Below are 23,495 nucleotides of genomic sequence, written 5' to 3' on the forward strand. Positions count from 1 at the left end.
TTGGTGAGCAAAATTACTTTTTGCAAAGAGATTTGAATTAGTGATTTTGTGAACTTATCTAAACCTGATTTTATTGCTGATTTATTACCTAGAATTTTGCAAAGAGATTTGGATTTTCTAGTTTTAAATTTAGATAATATTTGCAGTGAGAACTGATTTATTTTACAATTGTGTTTAGAGTTCAAGAACGGTGCTTAATTGTTGAATCTTGCTTGTTTAATTAATTGATCTGATTTTTCATGATTTCCTGAGAATTTCCCTAGGCCTAGCGTTTAATCCTTCTGAATTTTACAACTCTTTTATTTTCTGTTTTGTATTGCTATTTAAATTACAATTTCTGTTTAGCATAATTAAAAGAATAATAAGTCTATTGTGTAAATCTAGAGTTCTTGTGGATTCGATCCCTAAGTACAACAATTGATCTCTTAATTTGAGAGAGTAGCTCAGGGTTAAATTTTTGCATATCATGTATGATTGATTCTTGTGCTTCACCACATAAATTGCAATCTCTCTTAAATTTAATATGTCGCTTAGGTACGGTTTCTGCGACAGGGAGAGCATTATGAAGAACTCTCCACAAAAATGCTTTATTTTTTACGGCACATTTAATGACCAGATGGATTTCCAGACATTATTAACCAAATATGAAGTTTTTAGGCTTACTTTGGTGAGTTGATGGTATCCAGATTTGACTGTGTATTGACCATCTCTAGTGAAAATCCATGTAGGACTGTCAGGAACCTTGGTGATCCGTGGTCTAATTTTTTGAATGTGATTGATATCTTCTGGATGCACCATCTCTTGAAGCTTCACTGGACACCATTGGGGCGAGTTAGTTTTCATGAGACATGAGACTTTTAGGTGCTCATGATCGTGTTGGCTAGCTCTTCTAGCTGGCCTGGGAGGATTATCCATCCATTGGTCATGCCAAAATCTGACAGTATTACCATCTCCAATCCTCCACTTTAAACCTTGCTTAATAAGTTGCATACCTTGGTAAATGCTTCTCCAGGCATGACTGGGGCGATGTCCTAGTTTTGCATCTATTCGATCACTTTTTGAGAAGTATTTAGCTTGAAGAACACGCCGTAAAAGTGAGTGGGGCTCCTTTAGCATTCGCCATGTCTGCTTTGCTAATAAGGTGATGTTGAATTGATGGAGATCTTTAAAACCCAAACCGCCATGTTGCTTCAACTTAGTCATCTTGTTCCATGCAACCCTATGGATCTTATGTCTTTCTTTGGCGGCATTGGACCACCAGAACTTTCTTATTTGTCCTGTAAGTTGAGAAATAAATCTTTTAGGGAGCAAAAAACAGGACATTGTATAAGTTGGAAGGACCATAGCAACAGACTTAATCATCAGCTCCTTTTCTCCTGCTAATAAAAGCTTGGAATACTAACTCTCCATCTTAGATTGCATTCTCTAAGAAATATAAGCAAAGACATCAGTTTTGTTTCTTTCTATTGCTTCAGGCAGTCCTAAGTATCATCCAAAACCTCCTACTTTTGTAATTCCAGTAGAATTGATAATATTTTGTTGACTGGCAGTATGGACATATTTACCAAAGAGGATGGCTGACTTTTGGAAATTAACATTGTGTCTTGAAGCTAAAGCATAGACTCTGAGAAGCTCCAAGATTGTTTGGCAATCTTCTTCATCAGCTTTATAGAAAAGAAGTGAATCATCAACAAATAGCATATGTGAAATTGATGGGCCATTCATACTTTGCTTAAAGTCATGAATTATTTTAACCGCATCAAATAAAAGAGCTGAAAATCCTTTTGCGCAAAGTAAGTAAAGATAGGGCGATAAAGGATCTCGGTCAAAGTTCCTTAGGTATTTGTTTTTATTGCATTTGTTTTCTTAATTTTTTCCCAATTCAGTAACCTAAATAGTCAAATGGATTTTTGCATTAAATAGGAAGTTTATATCCTGGCATAATTAGGGTCAGAACTAAATAGGTAAACAGAACGGATATGATTCCAAGTGGGTTGATCGCTATCTGTTGCAGGGGAGGTCGTTATGGGTGGCTAAAGAGACTACAGGAGTGGGCTCTTGGATTTGGTGGAAAATCTTAAAATATAGAGACGTGGCTAAAACTTTGTGCAAGGTCGAGGTGAGGAATGGTTTGCAAACTTCTTTTTGGTGACAATTGGTCGCCTTTAGGCCGGTTAGTGGACTTGGCAGGGTCTTGAGGTGTTATTGATTTGAGAATTAGTCGGACAATGCCAGTGGCAGAGGCCTGATTCGCTAGGCTTAGAAGGAGACCTCGTCTTCCACATCTCATCTCAATTGAGAAGGTGTTACGCTCGCAATACCAGCACAGAACAGAGCATGATGATCTGGTTATGTGGAAAGGGAAGAATGATAGTTTCCTATCAGAGTTCTCTACAGCATACATTTGGAATCATATTCGTTCCACTTCCGCTGAGGTCTCATGGCACCAAGCCATTTGGTTTACTCATGAAACTCCAAAATATACTTTATGTACTTGGTTTGCAGTCCATGATCAACTGGCCACAGGCGATCAAATGTTGCGGTGGAAGACTGGGGTCACGGGGACCTGTGTGCTTTGCCAGCAAAGTATAGAAACCAGGTCACATTTGTTCTTTGCTTGCAGGTTTGCTTCTGAAGTGTGGGACGCGACGGCCAAGGGGGTGTTTCGAAATCGGTATACTACCGACTGGCACCAGCTCCTGGCATACTTAGCAAACCATCACCTTGACCGCATGGGACTTTTTCACTCGATATACTTTTCAACTCACGGTGTATACCATCTGGAGAAAAAGAAATGGACGGAGACATGGTCAACATCCCAATACGCCAGGGCAGTTAATTAAATGGATCGATAAACAACTTAGGGATCAGCTTTTGACCATCCAACGAGTAGGTAATAGACGGTTCGACAACGGGTTTCAGGCTTGGTTCTAAATAAGAATCTTACACTGGTCTTTATCTTTTTATGTAAACTAAACTATCTAAGTTCTTTCAAACAACCGCAGCACCAGCTGTAACAACTCTGTTTTTTCTTTGAATATAATTTAACATTAAATTAAAAAAAAAAAGTAGATAAATCTTTTTTTGGTTGATTTGTTAGCATGCATATTTATTAAAGTTTTTTAGAGATTTATTAAGGATTTTTAAAAACCATTGATAAGTAACTAGAACGATAAAAAATCAACCCAAAAAATAAAATAAAAATTATAAACCGAAATATCATCCTCATTTTGGTGCCGGTGACTCGAGGATTATAAATGAAATAATTGGATGGACCATGCTTACTATTATTTCAGTTTATTATTATATCTAAGTTAATAAACATATGTTTAATTATATAGCAAGGTAACAATATATGTGAATAATTAACATGTCAATGAAACAGTTATCACATTGTTTATCCATTTAACTATAGATACATATTTTGTCGGGCGTATAGTACTTATTACATTCTAATACGGAATAATTACTGTTACTGCGATAGGGAGACGTGACGCTGGAGAATGCGAATCGGATTAACTTCACTTTAAAACGCAAATATATAAATCTATATATACGTTAAAACTAGGCATATATCTAGTTTATTTATTCTGTGGCGAAGATGGATTCTCACCAGCCTAAGGAATTTTATAACCACATAATTAGAAAGGATCAGCCACGTACGTCTTTGTTTAATTGATTAAACAATAGATTTGTCTAGAATTATATCACATGTTGAAGAACATTATAAAGTGCTTTCCTTTTGCTTGAATGAACACTATAAAGTTATTTCTTTATATAGATGGATTCGATATTTCTTTTATATATCAAGATATGTGCACACATAATAATATGACTAAATATGTCTGTGCAGCTGTGCTCATCTAAAAATGGGGAAGCATGAGTGACCCCTAAGGCATAATATTTTCTAGATATGGTTTCTTTTCCGATCTACCAAGTGGAAATTGATTTGCATAGTGAAAAAAAAAATAGAATATGAAAGGATGATATTCTAAAAATAGAGAACAAGACAAAAAAAAAAAATAGCTCAACTGATGTTTATGGTGATGAATTTTGAAAATAATGTTGCATATGGAACAAATGATTTAACCCTTTGACAAAGAAAAAAATGTTTTCGAATAGATGAGTTAAAAAATCTGACAACACTTCAAAAGTAAAAAAAAAATAGCCAAAAGCTTATTATAAGATTCAAAAATTGCATCAACATTTGGTTAATTATGAACATCAGTTGAAGTTAATTAATTAAACAAAGCTTTTGAGTTTGCATCAACATTTGTTCCTTTAAGCTTTTGAGTTCTATGATAATTATGGTTTAGTATACTCGTTAGCATTAGAGAATAATAAATAATTCTTACAAAAATTGTACTATGCACTTCTCCACTTCATAAGCGTATGCTTGATTTTTATATGAAATAGAGTAAATGTAATATATGATGTTGTTTTCCATGTGTATATAAATTTAAAGCAATGTTATATAATAAAATGGATTGGCATCAATGAGAGCCTCAAATCCGAACAAAAGATGGAGGATCCTACATTTTGAAGTTGACATTTGCTGACGCCATTTCGCAGCAGCCAGTTAGGTTTCAAAAGTGCCAATGATATATTTCTTTGATTAATATAACATGTAACCTTTTCTTTCTATTTTGTTATGGCTTCTTGTGGCTCTCCTTATCGTAAAGATTATATGCTAATCCTTTCATGTTTTCTTAAATTAATCGTTAATGATAACTTTTAATATTGTAATTTGTGGTTTAATATAGAATGGTTCGACTTAATCTGCATCTTGACGCGCGTATATGTAGAAGAAGAATGGTTGTTTATGCCTATTATTATTTTTAAGGTTTTAATTTAGTTTATTTATAATGAAATGTGTACATTCTTACATTGTAGAATACATAGTGGTGTTCATATTTTTGTTGTAGAATAACTACCAAAGAAAAAAAAAAATTCCAGTTATTTAGATAAGTACTCCTATCCACAAACACAAACCACAAGCTAACTTCAATACTTTTTTTTTTTTTTTTTGGTTTTAATGTGAAGACTAACTTCAATACTTATGTAAGTTCATAATTTAATTAAGTAAGTACCGGAGTTAGCTTATGGTAGCAACTATTTAGTATTGGAGTCCAAAATTTTTGTTGCTACCATGAATTCTAGCTCTATGAATTATTGCTAATTACCAATCATGCTCTTTACTTTTTCTCTAACCCACAGTCTCCTATCCACAAACACAAACCACAAGCTAACTTCAGAATTGATGATAAGATTAAATATGTTTGTTTATAATGGTTAATTATAAATTATCTATATGAAAAGCAGAGGTACGAGGCCTTTAGTTTTATTTCTTTATTTTATATATAGATACGGACGGATAGAGACGTATCGTGTATTACTGCCACTCTTATGGTTACAAAATAGGAGAAAGCAACTCGAGATACTAGGATTATAAAACATAAAACATTCGTCTTATCCGAACCTTTAATCGTTAACTATAATTAAATCCTGCAATTATATGATCTAATCAGTGTGTCAGCTATCCAAAGTTCCGAAGAAAAAAAAGAATTCCTATATTTATTTGGTCGGGTCGATCTCGATACGTGTACACAATGAATACAGTAGAGATTAGAAAATAGCTTACGTAATCTAATAAGATATGTTTAACAAGTGATTAATTAATTAATTAATGTCGGAAGGTAAAGCGTGAGTGGATCACTACCTTAATTTGATTGCTTAATACTATATATAGTGCCAAACATTCTTTTCTTTTTTTGTGAAAAATAATTTTGAATTTAGAAACCAATAGCATACAATAATGATTTTATAAAAAGTAACAGGCATAGGGTTACAAACCTTAAATATAAAATAACTAGTAGATATAACGAAAGAACAGTAGTAAATAAACCTTGTGGAAGTGTTATAAAGTGGTGAAAGTGGAGACATTAATTGAATCATACATCAAAATATCAAATTGTTCCTCACACAATTCTTTTTTAAGATCTTAAAAATGATCATATAGTTGAAGCTTCAAATAGGTGAAGCGATTTTGAGCCAAAGTTCGTTTTGTTCATCCTTCATTGTAATAATATCTCGGGGCCGTTTGAAGGGGTTCGGTCACTTGGTCGGTATCAATGGGATTGAAGGTGGGTCCAAGCACCTTCACACTTTAATTTGTAGTGCAGTTGGAATTTCTTGCTACAGGAATTACCCAATGAAGCATGCTCCACATCGACTCCTTAATGTGATTTTATGGCACATAAAAGTTACAATCTTTTATCGATTCGTTTCATCGGTAAACTTTAGAAGAATATATTCTCATATATATATATATTATATATAAATGAAGAAATAGTTACTATATTCTTTTATGTCATGATCCTATATAATTGTTGGTCCGACAAAGAAAAAAGGGAAACACATCCAATGTTCTAAATGGCCGGAATCTAATCACTTAGTAAAGAATTTTAAATTAATTTTCTTGTAAAGTCAATGCAAGTGCGCCAATCTTATAGCAGCTGAAGTATCATTGCTCCATCATATCTTAAAAATTTAGCTTTCAAATTTTTTTAGATAAGTATATATATATTTGATGAAAGTTAGAGAGTTTATTAGCTATGGAACTTTAGAGCCTAAATTTTTGCTGGAGTGGAATGACAATATATTCCGAATTATAGTATATCTTAATTTTTTTTTCATGATATTAACTATAATAAAAAGATTTGATACTCTAATTTTAGTCAAGCCCGGTTTTATTTGTGTAAAAATACAGAAAGAAACAGAGTGAAAAAAGTGAAAGCCAAGTAAAACGGTAAGGAAACAAGAAAAAGAAAAAATGTAAAAAATAAATGTAATTGTTTAACATATTATGGAACTAGAATACGGGTTTAGCTTAAAATGTTGTTCAATTTTAGTAATTTGGATATTATTAGTTTTTATTTGTTTACTTACCATTGGTTATTTTTGTGATTTTAAAAACATACTGATCATATTTTTTTTCGGTTCATTTATTTGATGTTACTTGAGTTATTCTTTTATATATAGTATTAGAGTATTTCAATACATGGAGAAAATTTTGATTGCATAGTAGAGTGTTTATGGTTTTTTCTCCCTTTAGATTTTCAATACATATTAGAGCATGTGCATTGATGAGAGACCCATTGAATTTCTCATAATATAATATTATTTTTTAATGTAGAGAAATTTAGGAACCTCTTTCTAAAATGAGAATTTGTTAGAAATACTTTTCTTGAAATACTCCTTTTGAACATTTTCATTTTTGTCCTCTTTTACACAAATTACAATATGTTAAATTAATTTTAAGAATTTTTTTTAGGTCTGGGTTCTCAATTTTATATTTAGGATATAGTTTTGATGGGATAGGANCCATTGGTTATTTTTGTGATTTTAAAAACATACTGATCATATTTTTTTTCGGTTCATTTATTTGATGTTACTTGAGTTATTCTTTTATATATAGTATTAGAGTATTTCAATACATGGAGAAAATTTTGATTGCATAGTAGAGTGTTTATGGTTTTTTCTCCCTTTAGATTTTCAATACATATTAGAGCATGTGCATTGATGAGAGACCCATTGAATTTCTCATAATATAATATTATTTTTTAATGTAGAGAAATTTAGGAACCTCTTTCTAAAATGAGAATTTGTTAGAAATACTTTTCTTGAAATACTCCTTTTGAACATTTTCATTTTTGTCCTCTTTTACACAAATTACAATATGTTAAATTAATTTTAAGAATTTTTTTTAGGTCTGGGTTCTCAATTTTATATTTAGGATATAGTTTTGATGGGATAGGATTTAGTATTTGGAGTTTTAAATTTAGAATTTAGTCATTTTATTCATAGAAAATGAGTATTTTTGAAAATGAACAACATGAAAAGGTATTATTAAAAAGTGACATAGGAAAAAGAGTATTTTTGAAAATGCGTAATTTGATACTAAGATTCCTAAAAATATATGATACTAATATATAATTAGCATATACTATCATATCGTATCATGAGATAAAAAGACATCACAAGCTTAAACAACATGGTTTTTCATCATATGATAGTAACATACAATTTTCATTTTCTTATAATAGTTTAAAATATGTTTTTTTTTTAAGATGAAGACTAATAAGAAACTAAATTTACAATGGAGAGACTCATATGCATCGTCCAATAAGAAGAAGTTTTAGCCTGCTTTACCACATGAATGCCCAAAAGAAAAAAGAAAAAATAGAGATTCTAAAATATAAGAAAGGAACAATACCTAACATGTTCAACATATTAAATTATGATAGTTCATTTTTTTCATATGTTGTAATATTAACACAACCAACAAACACAACAACCTGAAGTAAAAATAAAACATGGTTCAAGGCCCGACCCATAGGCCAAGCAAGTGAAGCCAAAGATTATGGCATCAATTTTTCTTGGGCATATTTTAGGCCAAAAATTTAGGTCTTTTATGTAGGAAAAAAATATGATATCAATATACATTTAGCATATACTACTCAAAACCATAGAAGTCAAATTAATCATATATAATATAGAAAAATGCAACTCATATCATATCATGAGATAAAAAGACAACACAAGCTTAACAACATGGTTTTTAAGGATATGATAGTAACATACAATTTTCGTTTCTTATAATAGTTTAAAATACATTTTTTCTTAAAGATGAATATTAATATGAAACTAAATTTACAAGGGAGAGACTCATATGCATCATCCAATAAGAAGAAGTTTTAGCCTACTTTACCACATCAATGCCCAAAAGAAAAAAAAAATAGAGATTCAAAAATATAAGAAATGAACAAAACCTAACATGTTCAACATATTAAATTATGATAGTTCATTTTTTCATATGTTGTAATATTAACACAACAACTTGAAGTAAAAATAAAACATGGTTTAAGGCCCGACCCATAGGTCAAGCAAGTGAAGCCAAGGATTATGACATCAATTTTTCTTGGGTATATTTTAGGCCAAAAGTTTAGGTCTTCTATGTAAAATAAAATAAAAACAAATTATAAGTTCAGTTATTATTAGATTTTTTTATAAGTTCGAAAAAAATTAGAAGTACAAGTTTTATATAAGAAAACAATATATTATTCATGTAGATATCCAATTTACAGTGAAATTTTATTAGGTTTATGTAAAAACATATTTCATCTTTTGAATTGTTGGTGAATGAGCATTGGATTAATGTTAATTAAACTTGTTGTTACTGAGATGTATTGTAAAATTTAATTTAGGAAAAAAAATTTGAAACTCTTATAAAAAAGTTTCCATATTCGAAAATTTTTAAAACAATAATGAGTTATTAGGAAATATGATATTTATTTTCGTATAAATGTTTAAATGAGCATGAAAACATTGAAAAGACAAAGAAAAATGTCAGCAACCAAAACGAACTACAATATGGAAAGAATGAAAATACTTTTTTATATTACTATTTTTATAATTTTATTTACAATAACGAAAAAGGTTTTTTAAAAAAAACATTGGCATATGGCATTGAAAATTGTCGGACCGGCCCATGGAGAGTAGAAAAGTCATACATAAACACTCTAATGAATAAATAAATTTGTCAAACATTTTCACATAATTTTTTTCTTTGTAGTATTAATGCGAACAACAAACATGATAACCTGAATAAAAATCTAAAAATTATTCAAGAATACCTATTTAAATTTGGAAAGATATATAAAAATAATATAATTCTTCATAGGAACCTAAAGACTGAAATTAAATAATAATGACTGAAAATTTGTGAGAGTAATTAGGGATTGAATTCTAATTTTATGGAAAACGGAATGAATTCTACTTTTAAGGAAAAAGAATTGGTAAGATCTAATGAGGAATAAATGAGTAAGTAATTATCAAATTAATTACAGAAAACATACCACCGTTAGATTATATAAGATTCAAGGCCAGAAACTAAGTAGGAATGGAAACCCAAAATTGAAACTTTGAGCCAAAAATTTATGAACTGATAAGAGAATTTTGAGAATACATAAACATCCCACAATCTAACATAACCTAGAATCGTTTCTTACCCATGAATCATTTATAAAATTAAAACCCATAAATAAATTTTATACATAATTTAGAATCTGTTTTTGTCCCTAAATCATACACAAGATTGAAACTCATATTTATCATTTCAAAATAAACAATCATCAAAAGAGGCTTACAAACTGATAAATGGTGGATTTAGATCAGAAGGGGCCTACAAGTGGTTCTTATTGAAGAAGAGAAAAATAAAATATTGAGAGTATTTTTTGTTTTATGGGCCAGTAGTTACTTTTTTTTTTTGCTCAACATCAACTTTTCATTCACCAAATCAAAGTTACAACCAAATCATAATCACATTACATTCACCTCTATAGACTTGGACCAAAACAAATGCAATGGTTTATCAAGTACAACCCTGGAACACTAGGCGGATCCAACGTTACCCAATCGAGAACCATTGCATTTTTAAACCACAATGAGATAGATAACGCTCCACGACTCGGAGTGAAATCATCTCTTAAAACACCTAAATTGACCAAATGACACGAAAACACATACTAACACAGAGGAGGCCTAAACTACTACTGAAAACTGCTCAAAAACAAGCTATGAGATCCTCATGATCGACGTGAAGAACTTGACTCAATAGCTTCAACACCCAAAGGCGCATTATCAGAAGAGCTTGGTCTCTCCAGCTTTCCCTGTTCTGGTCTTAAACCTAAAACGGACACTACATCCGACTGATCCAACCAAGAGTCATGAAGCTAAAATAACCGACGAAATAGATGGTTCTCCAAACTAACCATACAAAACCAGAATGCTAACCATCAAAATTAGAAAATTAAGCACATATTAGCATATCAACACCTCGCAATGCAAGTTCAAAGTGACAACATCACTTCCGTTCAGTTACAAAGCATTCACCACCTTGGCCGGACTGAAAAAAAAAACAAGAACGCCACCACCTCTTGCTGCAGGACACCGCCATGGCTGATGTGAGAGGGAAGGTTTGAAGCTTGTCGAAGAAGAGCCTAAAACCCCACCACTGAAGCTCGCCGAAGAAAAGCTTCTGCCCTCACTGCTCTCCGAAGCCCACAGACCACCGGTTTCACCACAAACCGCCAGTGACAAAAACAGAACGAATTCGCCACAGATCCACCAGACATGGCCAAGAATCGACGCTGATCTCCAACGTCTGTATCAGAACCTTCACCGGCGACCTTTACCCAACAGATCTTCGCTTCACAGACCAAGGATTTGCCGGATCCACCACCTTCGAGAAGCATCCAACCGACGGCGACAACTTAGCAAGAGGCGGGAGACTGGAAAGGAACTACAAAGGAGAAGAAAGCTAAACGGGACGGAGCCCTCTCCGGCACCGGAAGGGCAACCGGAGAGGCTGATCGAAGTTGGCGGCGGCTCTCTCTCTCGCGGCGATTTTAGGGTTTTTGGGAGAGAGTTTTTTTTTTTTTTCTATGCTTATCTACTTTTGGCCAATAGTTACTTAGGTCCAAAGTGAAAATAATTTTAATTAATTAGGTCCAAACAACAAAATAAAACAGGTGTTAGATAGATATCATGTCAAATGTTATCTTCTCAGCAAAAATTGAGAAAAATCTTGTCATATTATATAAAATTGGTATTTGGTGTATTATTGGCCACGAAGGATCACTAGAAAATGTTTGGACCCACTCGTTACAATTTCTTGACTTAGTTATCAGATTAGCCACTATAATCCAAGTTACAAGTAAATTCGTATTCTTTGTTTATATATTTATGATTTATGAATGTATGTGTTTTTTTATAATCAAACATATATATGAATGTACGTATGTGAAAGTGAATAAAGAAAGAACAGATTTGACATGTTGTAGCACACACATTCGATAAGAATCTAAGTGTCATTCAGTCATTGATGGTCAGATACATCTTTCGAAAATTCTTGCGATAGACCAAAGCCAAAGCCAACGCTTTTTTTGTTTTACTATCTTCATCCGACGGTCAATTTTGAAATCTGGCAACAATTTTTTTTTTCTTTGTCATCCATATCAATATATCACCTTCTAGTGATTATTGTAGTGGTTCAGTCTGTCATACGTGTGCATTAACAATATTACTAGCTATCACAAGAAAGAGGCAAATGTCTTCGATGATGGATATAACAATCTAAATAGGGTAAGTTATATGATATGATGATATCAAAATCGAACTACTATTTTTATTGATAAAGAAATTTAGTACACAGAAACAATGTTTTTGCTGTCGTTGTTTGATGATACAATTAGAAAAAAAAAAAAAACTTTTCAAAAAGTTAGGAAAAAACACGTTAACTTAACGTATCGATGTTGCAATCCAAACAACTGTTTTTCTTTCTACAAACACTATATAATCTTCAATGTTCATGAGTAAGATAGATGCATAATTGTTAAAAGAGAGTTCACGTATTGGATTATAAAAATTATCATCTCATTATTGGATTTAAATTAGAAAGAAGACAAATTTGTAAAAAGCTTCTTGCAGTTTCTGCTCCCACTTCCAGTAAACAAACTATATCAACCTAACAATTTTTGTTTTTGCTATGACTAAACTATCTCTTTTTATTTGTCCTTATTACAAAAAAAAAAAAGGATTTTAACAATAGCTAAATATTTTCCCGAAAAATAAAAATTAAATTAATTACGTCATATACGCCGATCAAATTCAAATAATCTTTTTTTTTTTTTTGAAACACAAATTCAAATAATCTCTGATTATGATCCTTTTACTCTTCCACCACTATAAATTACGAATTATAGTTTTTTTTTTGTCTTCTCATAATATGCTCTAAATAAACATATTATAATCCATGGGACCCCATTCTACATGATTCACTTAACTCTCCTAACATTATAAAACCCTTCTCCTACTTCCTCCTTTTACGTCAAACTAACTCTTCCCAATTCTTCACACAAAATATCAAATCATACATACTCATATTTAACCAAACAAAAACAATGATTCCGGCCGAAGTCACCGAATATTTCCAATATCTATCGCCGGAATACAACAGAATAAACATGCCTTCTTCTCCAACCTCATCCTTAAACTACTTAAACGATCTGATCATCAACAACAACAACTATTCCTCATCATCTAACAGTCAAGAACTCATGATAAGCAACAACTCAGCTTCCGACGAAGATCATCACCAAAGCATCATAATACTCGACGAGAGGAAACAGCGAAGGATGCTTTCAAACAGAGAATCGGCAAGGAGGTCAAGGATGAGAAAACAGAGACATCTTGACGAACTCTGGTCTCAGGTGATTAGGCTTCGCAACGAGAACAACTGTCTTATCGATAAGCTGAACCGCGTGTCGGAGACTCAAGATAGTGTATTGAAGGAGAACTCCAAACTCAAAGAAGAAGCTTCTGATCTCCGAAAACTTGTTTGTGAACTGAAATCTAACAAGAACAACGACAACAGTTTTCAAAGTGAGTTTGAAGATAACTAGTATGTCTCATCGGAAGAGATTTTGAGTTTGGGTTTTGGTTGTTTCTCGAATATATATTTGGTAACGATGATATAATAATATTATATACATAATATGTATTGAAGTTAAATAATCTAACTTAGTTCTTGAGCATATTCATGTTCTCATATATATGGATAATCATACGATCACAAACGTATAAGTATTACGAACGTCTCAAATTATATATAGTTCTTGCTCGAATACAAAATTTAACGTAGATTTAGTGTAGAAAATGTATATTTTTATAAAATATATAGACCCTAAATTATATGTTTATTTAAAAAAAAAATTAAGTTAGGGTATGCATAACCGGATTTTATGTCCAATACAATTCTGCAGAGTCCTAATACAGTAATTCGAACACGTAAGAGCTTTCTAAGACATAAGGAGAAGAATAATGGAAGGAAAAAAGTAGTGGGTTGTATACTTGCACTTTGCATTAGTATTACCAGTTACCATCATGTTTTTTTTTAATCTGATTTGATTAGTAGGTGTTGTGTATGAATTGAGTTGTAACTGATCATGTTTTATAAAAAGATAGATAAAATAGTATTATATAATGTAAATTAATGATGACGACGGCCTCTACTAACAATTTCTGATAGTTTCTGTTCGCCGCATAATAATAAAACTTGTATTGGGCATCATTTGAAACAAGAAAGAAAACAAAAGATTGCTAATATTGGTGGCCCTTCTTCTTCTTCTTCTTTTAACAAATTTAATCAAATACTTAATCATTAGGTTGTATTTTCATATAGCTTTTATGAACTTTTCTTTCTTAAAATCTTTTGTATCTATTTAAAGCATCACTCCGAGTGTGACAAACCCACCAAGCATGTTTTCTTGAATTTCACCTGGCGCATTACTACTATGTAAAAACTTGAGCACTAGCACTAATCGATAGATAATAAGATATCAATCTTTTTTCTATATATTTTTCTAGAAGTTTTGAGCTACTTTACAAATGGCCATGAATGATAATAGTCTTTCTTTATAAACAAAGACTATTTTCAGCTACAAGTTTTATACATTTATCCTCTTAAATTAATGCTATTACTGACCAATATTAACCACATATAAAGAAGTCATCCTCGGAATCACAGCTTAGGACTTGGTCGAATTATCTAGAGAACATTATTATAAGAATCGGTTTTGGACCAAGACACAGTACTACAGTAGACACCATGATCCTTCTGTTCAAAACGTCAGTCGATACAAAAAATGATTCCAAATAAACTATTGATGAGCCATTACGACACATTGTCTATTCAAAATTATTCAATTAGATATTTGGAATTGATATATTCTAAACAGTTAATTCATACTTTATAAAATAAGAAATGAAATGGTTGACGAGTTCAAGACGGAAAAAGAAAGAATACAAAATTTACAGAAGGGAACATAAGAAGACAAGGAATGGTGGAGGCTCTGGTGATAGTGCCTGCCAACAATTTCAAAGCATAGAGCGTTTTCAGGCTAGTACTACATACTAAAGAAAAGAAAAAATAAACAAAAGTGTATTGTGTAATGCCTAACGTTCCAAGAGCTTTCTTATAATTGGTGGAAAGACGGAATGATAATGTGATTATAAACAAGTAGGTGTTGATAAAGTAGTTTTTGAGTTCTCAAGGTCACTGTACCAAATTTAAGCTTTTAAGAGCATCTCCAAAACACACTTAATTTTTGAAGTTTCTATAATTTCATTTGAAGTTTGAGATGAAAGCATGAAGACATTGGATGTTACAAGGCTGGTCTGTATGATTCAGTAAGATGTGATGTGGCTTTATTATATTGGACGATGAAGACATTGGATGCTACAAGACTGGTCTGTATGATTCAGTAAGATGTGACGTGGCTTTATTATATTGGACGATAGGAGGTCTCTTGATTGGAGCACATGATAAGATCGTATTTAGAAGGAAGATTTAGAATTATCTTAGTTTAGGAAAGTAGGTTACAATCCATGTAATAGGAGGGTCACCTATATATTGATGTTCTAGGTCACCTATATATAGTTTAGTCGTTTAAGAAGAATTTTCAGAACTAAGCAAATAAGCTTTTAGAGATTTTGGTTAGATTAAGAATTGGTCAGTGACAAGTCGTGTTGAGTGTGTGTAAATCTGATTAAACATATCTTGTAAGATTGTTTAAGTAATTCTTAATAAGAAAATAAATTCTTTTCAATATTGGATGCATCTTCTTTTTTACAATTGGTATCAGAGCGGTCAACCGACGAGAGCTCTATACTCACCACAGGTTGAGATCTTAAGATAATGATGTAGTCGGGTAATGAGTTGATGATGCTTCAAAGGGCTGTGATCTTGGATGAACAAGGTTATGGGCGTTGGAAGGTACATATGATTCAGTTGATTCGTAACCTAGGAGAAGATGCATGGACGACTGTTGAATAAGGTTGGGAACCTCCTAATGAAAAAACTGAAGCCTAAGGCACATTGGACAACCGATGAGAATAATATGTCTAAGTATAATGCAAAGGCTCTTAACGCCATTTTTGGTGCTATTGATGATGACGAGTTCAAGCTTGTTCAAGGTTGTGAATCAGCTAAAGATGCTTGAGGTATTCTGCAGAAGACTCATGAAGGAAACTCAAGTGTCAAAAGAACAAGATTAGACCAACTTGCATCACAGTTTGAAGTCTTAAGGATGGATCCAGAAGAAACAATTTCACAGTTCAGTGCAAAATTGAGGGATATTGCAAATGAAGCAAAGAATCTTGGTAATACCTATAAGGATACCAAGCTGGTTAAGAAGATGCTTAGGTGTCTATCGGCTAAATATGCAGCTCATAAAGCAGTTATGAGGGTATCTTGCAATACAGACACCTTAAAATTTGAGGATCTTGTTGGTATGCTAAAATCAGAGGAGATTGAAGTTGCGGAAGAACTGAGAATTCATGGTAAAGGAATTGCATTCAAGGCAGATGACAGGAGTTATCAGTTGCAAGAGATAAAAGATAACATGTCCTTGATGTCAAGAAACTTTGGAGAAGCTCTCAAGCATGTTGAAAAGGGACAGGGACGAGAGTTAGCTCGGAATCAAAGTGATACAGAGAAGTCTTGTTCTAGGCCAAATAGATCTGAGAAAGAAAAAGCTGATCGGAGAAAAGAGATTCAGTGTCTTGAATGTGGTTTTGGTCATTACAAACCTGAGTGTCCAATGGTTAAGCGCAAGGAGATGAAGTACTTTGAATGAAAAGGAATGGACATTAAAAATCTGAACGCCCGAACATGGTGAAAGGAAATAGTAAGGCATTTGTTAGCTTTAGTGATTCAGAATCAGAGAGTGATGGGGATGAAGAAGAAAGACGAGTGTTGAATCTTTTTGCATACAATGCTAAGAGTGATGACATAGCTATTGAAAGCTCAGATGATGATGATGAAGAGTCGATTTCAAAAGAGAGCTAATGTATTTTGTACGACAACTGGGTCTAGTTGTGCAACGAAAAAATGGTTATTATAAAGGAAAAGCTGCGTTTGGAAGCCAAAGTCATTATGCTTAAAGAAAATAATTCTGCAAGATTGGTGAGGCACTTCCTTCTTCTGAAAAAGAAGTATTAGAAAAGAAACTAAAGGCACTTCAAGAAAAGTATGGTTTAGAAAAAGAAAAGGCAACAAGTCTGGAAAAGGAGCTGAATGAGAATCACAAGAAGATTAGGATGATGAATAATGGTGGCAAGAAGCTTGATGAGATATTATCTATGGGAATTGTAAGATCTCAGCATCGAGGTCTGGGTTATCACAAAGAGGAGAATGTTGAGCTGTTGTCTCGTGATAAATCAGTAAGCTTCGTTAAGAGCAATGTAAATCATGAAGCTGAGTCAAGTATTCTGGAAAAAATGGTACAACAGAAGGTCTCTGTTGCACCAACCAGGAACACACAACATCAACCTATATCAGCTCCTGAGCGAAAAGGTTGGACTAAATCCAAGCGAGGATGAAGGATTCATGAATGTTTTCATTGTGGTAAAACTGGTCATGTCAGATCTTTTTGTTACAATTTTAAGAACAAGGTCAAGGAGCTTTGGATGGCAAGAAAGTGTTTTATTGATCCCTATCGTTTCTGTAGAGTCTGGGTGGCTAAAAAGGATCTGTACAATAAAAATTTCGATAATGATGAGAAAAAGTATGATCAAGGTTGCAGAGAATATGAGGAAATCAACCTATGCTGCAATCTCTCGAAGATAATCACTGCAGACGATGTTGGGGTTGAACCTCAGGTTCTACAGAAGCATGTTTCAGAACCACCTGTACAAGAAAAAGTCACAACTGAATCAACTAAATCCAATAGTAATGATTGGAATGATGAATCATCAAGAGTTTTAGCTATATCTAAACAGTTGCAAGGCCATAAGAATCACTCTGCTGCAGTTGCAATTGTTGAGCAAACCATTAGTCATGTTCAGATGAATTCTCAAGAAGTGCTGCAATATTGTTTTGTTACAGAGGTTGAACCTAAGAACATTATAACAGCTCTTGAGGATTTTTTTTTTGGTACAATGCATGATAGGAAGCTTGTTGTGCCTCGGTGCTTATATGTCTTCATCTATGTTTTTATATGAATGTGCACTCACGTTGGGGGAAAGTATGGATATTGGTGATGATGGTGATGTTGTAGCTGAATGTGGCTGTCTGGCTGAGGGGATGTTTTTTTTAGAAGATTATGGTATTATTCACATTTGGAACTTGAATTGTCACATTCAAATAAAAAGGGGGAGATTGACAGCATGAAGACATTGGATGCTACAAGGCTGGTCTGTATGATTCAGTAAGATGTGACGTGGCTTTATTATATTGGACGATAGGAGGTCTCTTGATTGGAGCACATGATAAGATCGTATTTAGAAGGAAGATTTGAAATTATCTTGGTTTAGGAAAGTAGGTTACAATCCATGTAATAGAAGGGTCACCTATATATTGAAGTTCTAGGGCAAACATATAGTTTGGTCGTTCAAGAAGAATTTTCAGAACTAAGCAAATAAGCTTTTAGGGTTCTTAGAGATTTTGGTTAGATTAAGAATTGGTCAGTGACAAGTCGTGTTGACTGTGTGTAAATCTGATTAAACATATCTTGTAAGTGAAACGACCCAACCCGTTTTTAATCTTTTAAAATAATAAATAATAGATAATAATAATAAATCATCTATACTAGTGGTCCCATACCCACTAGCCACCTAATTACAACCAAACCAAACAGCGGAAAATAAACAACAAATACTAATATCCAATAATCAAATAACCAGTAATAACTCATAACAAATGAACCAACCAACAATAACATAAAACATCAACCAGCAACCTAGGCACCTAGCAAGGCTCTAAGGACTCATCTCTAACGACCTAACAGCAGTTAAACCACAATCAACGAGACACTAGAACATCCTCCTACTCATTGCATGGATTCCACGATCACACTTTGCCTTTACTTACACCACAACACATATGAGATGCATGAGTATTTTATAAACACTCAGTGAGGCAATCCTCCCTTCTATTGGGCTATACACACAAGTAATTGAGATAACTCTAACCATCAAACAACAATCAACAAACAAACAACAAACCAGGACAACTGCATCGACCGACACAACCCATGCATCGACCGACACCAACTGGGGTTGCATCGACCGACGCTAGCTTGCATCGACCGACGCTCACATTGCATCGACTGATGCACGCTCGACAACGCCCAAAATCCCTAATTTCATCGACCGATGCCTCCACATGGCATCGACCAATGCTCCTAGGTCAAATTGCGCCGTCCTCGCAATGCATCGACCGGCACACAAAGTGCATCGACCGATGCACATGCTGAGCATCGTTTTTCCCCGAAACTTCTCATCGGATCTCCGTTCCTCCACCAACAAAACTCGATCCTAAGCCACAAGAAAGCCTCACAAAGCCCCAAACGACTAAATAACGTTCCAACAAGCCAAATAACACATAAAAAAGCAAATCAGAGAAATCTCAAGCTTAGATAAGCCATGGTCCTGCACTCACCTGTGCCAAGAAGATTCTGAACCTCAAACAGGAAGATCTACACTCCTAGGAAGCTCCTACAATGACCTCAGCTACAGATCTCTACAAGAACAGCCTCAAACCTCCCAAAATCCTCAAGAACATCAAGAACTTCTTTTCTCTCTTTCTTTTCTCTCAAAAGCGGCTAAACTCCGCCACAAAACAACAAAACTTCCTTTTATACTCGACTCAAGGGTTTTCCTATCCCCAAAACGCATGTTTCACTTACTCGCTTCCCGACCAAACCGGTCTTGCATCGATCGACACATCACTAGCATCGATCAATGCACATCCCAAACTAGGATTTTGGTTCGCGGATGTTACAGTAAGATTATTTAAGTGATTCTTAATAAGAAAAGAAGTTCTTTTCAATATTGGCTGCATCTTCATTTTTACATGAGAGTGTTCTTCTCCAATGATAATACTTCAAAGATGATGCGGTCAACTTTGAAGTTTTATCATTGGAGAATAACACTCTCAAACTTCAAATGAAGTTATAGAACTTTAAAGTTTGAGAGTGTTCTTCTTCAAATTCATATTTATCTTGAAACAACATCAGATAACTTAAACCAAACTCATTAATCTAATACCTATAAAAGAATAAACGAATAAACAATACCAACAACCATCAACTCAATAATATCAAGAATCAATAAACCAGCAACCTAACATCGTTCTAATGATCCACTCTAGCAGCCTAATAGAAACCATACGACGCATCAGTGAGCCACTAGAACATCCTCTTCTTCATCGCTTTGATTTCCAAATCACACTTTCGATTTACCTGCACCACAAAAACAATAAGATGCGTGAGTATTACCAGAAATACTTAGTGATGCGATCTTCCCATCTACTAGGCTATATACGTAAGCGAAAAGATAAACAAAAAATGGGTCGGGTGGTTTCATATTGGATCGAAGAAAAACAAAACTCGAAAGGAAGACTGAAGACCATAATTCATTGGTTGACAGTTTGGTTTCATTTAATAAACATTTTCTCGGTTTTTAAAAGAAAGTGCAAAAACTAGGTTCTCTTTAACTTTTACGGCCTTTAGCATCATGTGAGGGAGGATCCACCTGCTCTGTTACGGTTTTGTGCCTATCACTTGTGCTTCTCGATTGTAGCTTCACCTAAAACTTTGAGATATGAGCCAAAAAGCTTAAAGAACCTTGTGATCTGCTTTTGAACCTTCTCTTGCCAGCGAGGAACCTAATCTATGCCTCCCCCATAGAGCATTCTTCTAAAAGCTTAGCTGCATTATTTGCTCGAGTCGTTTGTGACCACATGTTGGTCGAGGAATTCGTGAAGCTCGTGTTCATGGTCGAATCCGCTATGGTCCCAATAAATTTTTCAAACGTTGTAAGTTTTTCAAAGTTGAGCATCCCTTTAAAAAACTCATGGAACTGCTATCTCTATATTTTCCTAGCTTTCGCTTGTATAAATTATCCTCTTTTGAGAAGCTAAGTAACAAAGGATCACAAAAAAAAAGTGCAGAAATTAGGAAAAATAATTGTGAGATGCAAAATGAAGCAAAAGAAAATAATATTTTTAAAAAAATAATGTAGGAAAATAATTTTTTTGGTTAAAAGACTTAGACTTCGATAGTAATACATGCGAACAAGGAAAAATCATATATACAAGAAAATCAAGAACAAGAACAAAAACAACAACTTTCAATTACGCCAAATATTTATCGACAGTACATTGGTAATTTTGGAGTGTCAGGAACAAATCTACGTGACTACTAGTATTGTTCATGTAATTTTATTTTCTTATGTTATTTTTTGAATTAAATATTCTTAATGTAATATTGTTGTTATGTAGAATTTTTAAAAAATATTATGTAATATTTTCTATATTAATATCTATTAATTTTATTTTAAATGTGTGTTTTTAGTTTTATATGTTAAAAATGAATATTAAAATACAAGTAAAAAATATTAAAGGCAATAATGAGATACAAAATTTAAGGGACTAAAATGATAAACAAACACAGAATTTTATTAATACATGTAAACTGTTAATAATGAATTTATTAAAATACATGTAATCTGTTTTGTAAACCCAAATTTTTTATGAATAAAATTCTAATCTTATGAGAAAAAAAAAAACAACAAGCTTCTCCCATTCATCCTTTGTGGATAAATTTTTTTCCTCAATACAAAAACAAATTAAAGAACTATTATTTTGTAAAAATAATTCACATATAGTAGCATAATTGTGTCTAAAAATACTCCGAATTTAAATAATAAAAAGATTATCACATAAGATATATAGATTCGTATAATTTCCTCCCTTTTTTTAAGAAAATAAATTGATTTTTCAAGTAATTCAGATAAGACAAACAGAGCAAGAGCCCATCGAACCCTAAAGGCCTATCTCTAGATTTTGCACAGCTGCAACTCACACATACACATTACATAGATTCTCGAGTAAACTAATTTTGATCCGATCACGAAAGAACTCTTTACTGCATTAGATTTGAGAGATCCTACTACTAAATCTAACTACAAGCATTAAACTTTTTTTCTCTCATCTCTTTGCTCTGCTTTCTTCTGGTCAACCACACGACACGAGATTCCTTCCATTCATATGTAGGAAAAAAAAAAAAAATCTGATTTTGGAAAGAGAGGATTTTTCAGAGATGGGTCTCTTCGAAACGGTGAAATCAATCGATTGGGAACAAGAATCGTACCCAAATTACCAAGATTTGGCTTTTTTGCCTCTCTTTGCAGTGTTCTTCCCTTCAATTCGATTTCTACTTGATAGATTCGTCTTTGAGGTAAAAATTCTAACTTTTTTTTGTTTCTTGTCTTTGTACCTTTTGGGTGTTTTTAAGATTTGTTTTTTTTTTTTTTTGTTTCTGCAATCGCATTTATTTCAGTTTTCACCAACCAACAAACCAAAAAAAAAGTTCATTACTAAAAGTAATGATTTGACTGACACTTGAGGACCAATCATTACTCTTGGCTCGTGTCTCTCTGTATGATGAACTTGCTGATCATCAAAGTTTAGATTTTTGTTTTTGAAAGATAAATGCAGTGTGGATGATGTTATAGATTTGGTAGGTGAAAGTTTACATTTTTGTTTGTTTTGTTTTATTGGTGGTTTGTAGAAATTGGCAAATCTTGTGATCTATGGAAGGAAGAGTACGAATAAGAGTGACAACATAAAAGAGAAGAAGAAAAATAGTCACAAAGTACGAAAATTCAAAGAGTCAGCTTGGAAGTGTATTTACTATCTCTCAGCTGAGCTACTTGCTTTATCTGTCACTTATAATGAGCCTTGGTTTTCAAATACTCTCTACTTTTGGCTTGGTCCTGGTGATCAGATTTGGCCTGACCAACAGATGAAGTAAGAGTTTTTTTTTTCCTCTTTTGTGATGGGAGTTTGTTAAATATGATTCTCTTAACTAATCTTTTTTTTTGTTTTGTTATGTGCAGGTTAAAGTTGAAGTTTTTATATATGTTTGCTGCTGGATTCTACACGTACTCCATATTCGCGTTGGTGTTTTGGGAAACAAGACGGTCTGATTTTGGAGTTTCCATGGGTCATCATATCACAACTGTTGTTCTCATTGTCCTCTCCTACTTCTGCAGGTACATAATATATGTTTATACACTTGTGTTGTGGAGGAGATGAAAGGAAAGGATCCATCTTTACTCTGTTCTGCTTTTGTTTTATTGAATGTTGGTGATATAGGTTATCTCGTGCTGGTTCTGTTATTCTTGCACTTCATGATGCGAGTGATGTGTTCTTGGAAATTGGGAAAATGTCTAAATACTGCGGAGCTGAGACGCTAGCGAGTATCTCCTTTGTTCTTTTCGCCTTGTCATGGGTTGTTCTACGTCTCATTTACTATCCTTTCTGGATCCTGTGGAGCACAAGGTTTGTTAATATCCTCTTGAGTGTTTTT

General features: G+C 33.2%; 2 protein-coding genes across 2 annotated transcripts in view; both read left to right on the top strand.

Moving 5' to 3' along the window:
• Window positions 12,931–14,154, top strand: LOC104710314 (basic leucine zipper 43-like). Its single transcript, XM_010426891.2, has 2 exons — window positions 12,931–13,503; window positions 13,884–14,154. The coding sequence occupies exons 1-2, from the start codon at window positions 13,023–13,025 to the stop codon at window positions 13,889–13,891; spliced, it is 489 nt and encodes a 162-aa protein (XP_010425193.1). The 5' UTR covers window positions 12,931–13,022; the 3' UTR covers window positions 13,892–14,154.
• LOC104710315 (LAG1 longevity assurance homolog 1-like) overlaps window positions 21,917–23,495 on the top strand; it is a gene marked incomplete in the record, with an annotated part of 2,364 nt that continues 785 nt past the window's right edge. The window contains 4 exon segments of the mRNA XM_010426892.1: window positions 21,917–22,361; window positions 22,695–22,933; window positions 23,023–23,178; window positions 23,282–23,467. Coding sequence (XP_010425194.1) covers window positions 22,224–22,361; window positions 22,695–22,933; window positions 23,023–23,178; window positions 23,282–23,467 — 719 coding nt within the window.

Source organism: Camelina sativa, chromosome 9 (genome assembly GCF_000633955.1).
Source record: "Camelina sativa cultivar DH55 chromosome 9, Cs, whole genome shotgun sequence".
NCBI lineage: Eukaryota > Viridiplantae > Streptophyta > Magnoliopsida > Brassicales > Brassicaceae > Camelina > Camelina sativa.

Bases quoted from the DNA above. Each gene is read 5' to 3' on its own strand.
- LOC104710314 (XM_010426891.2), top strand. From the start codon at position 13,023: ATGATTCCGGCCGAAGTCACCGAATATTTCCAATATCTATCGCCGGAA.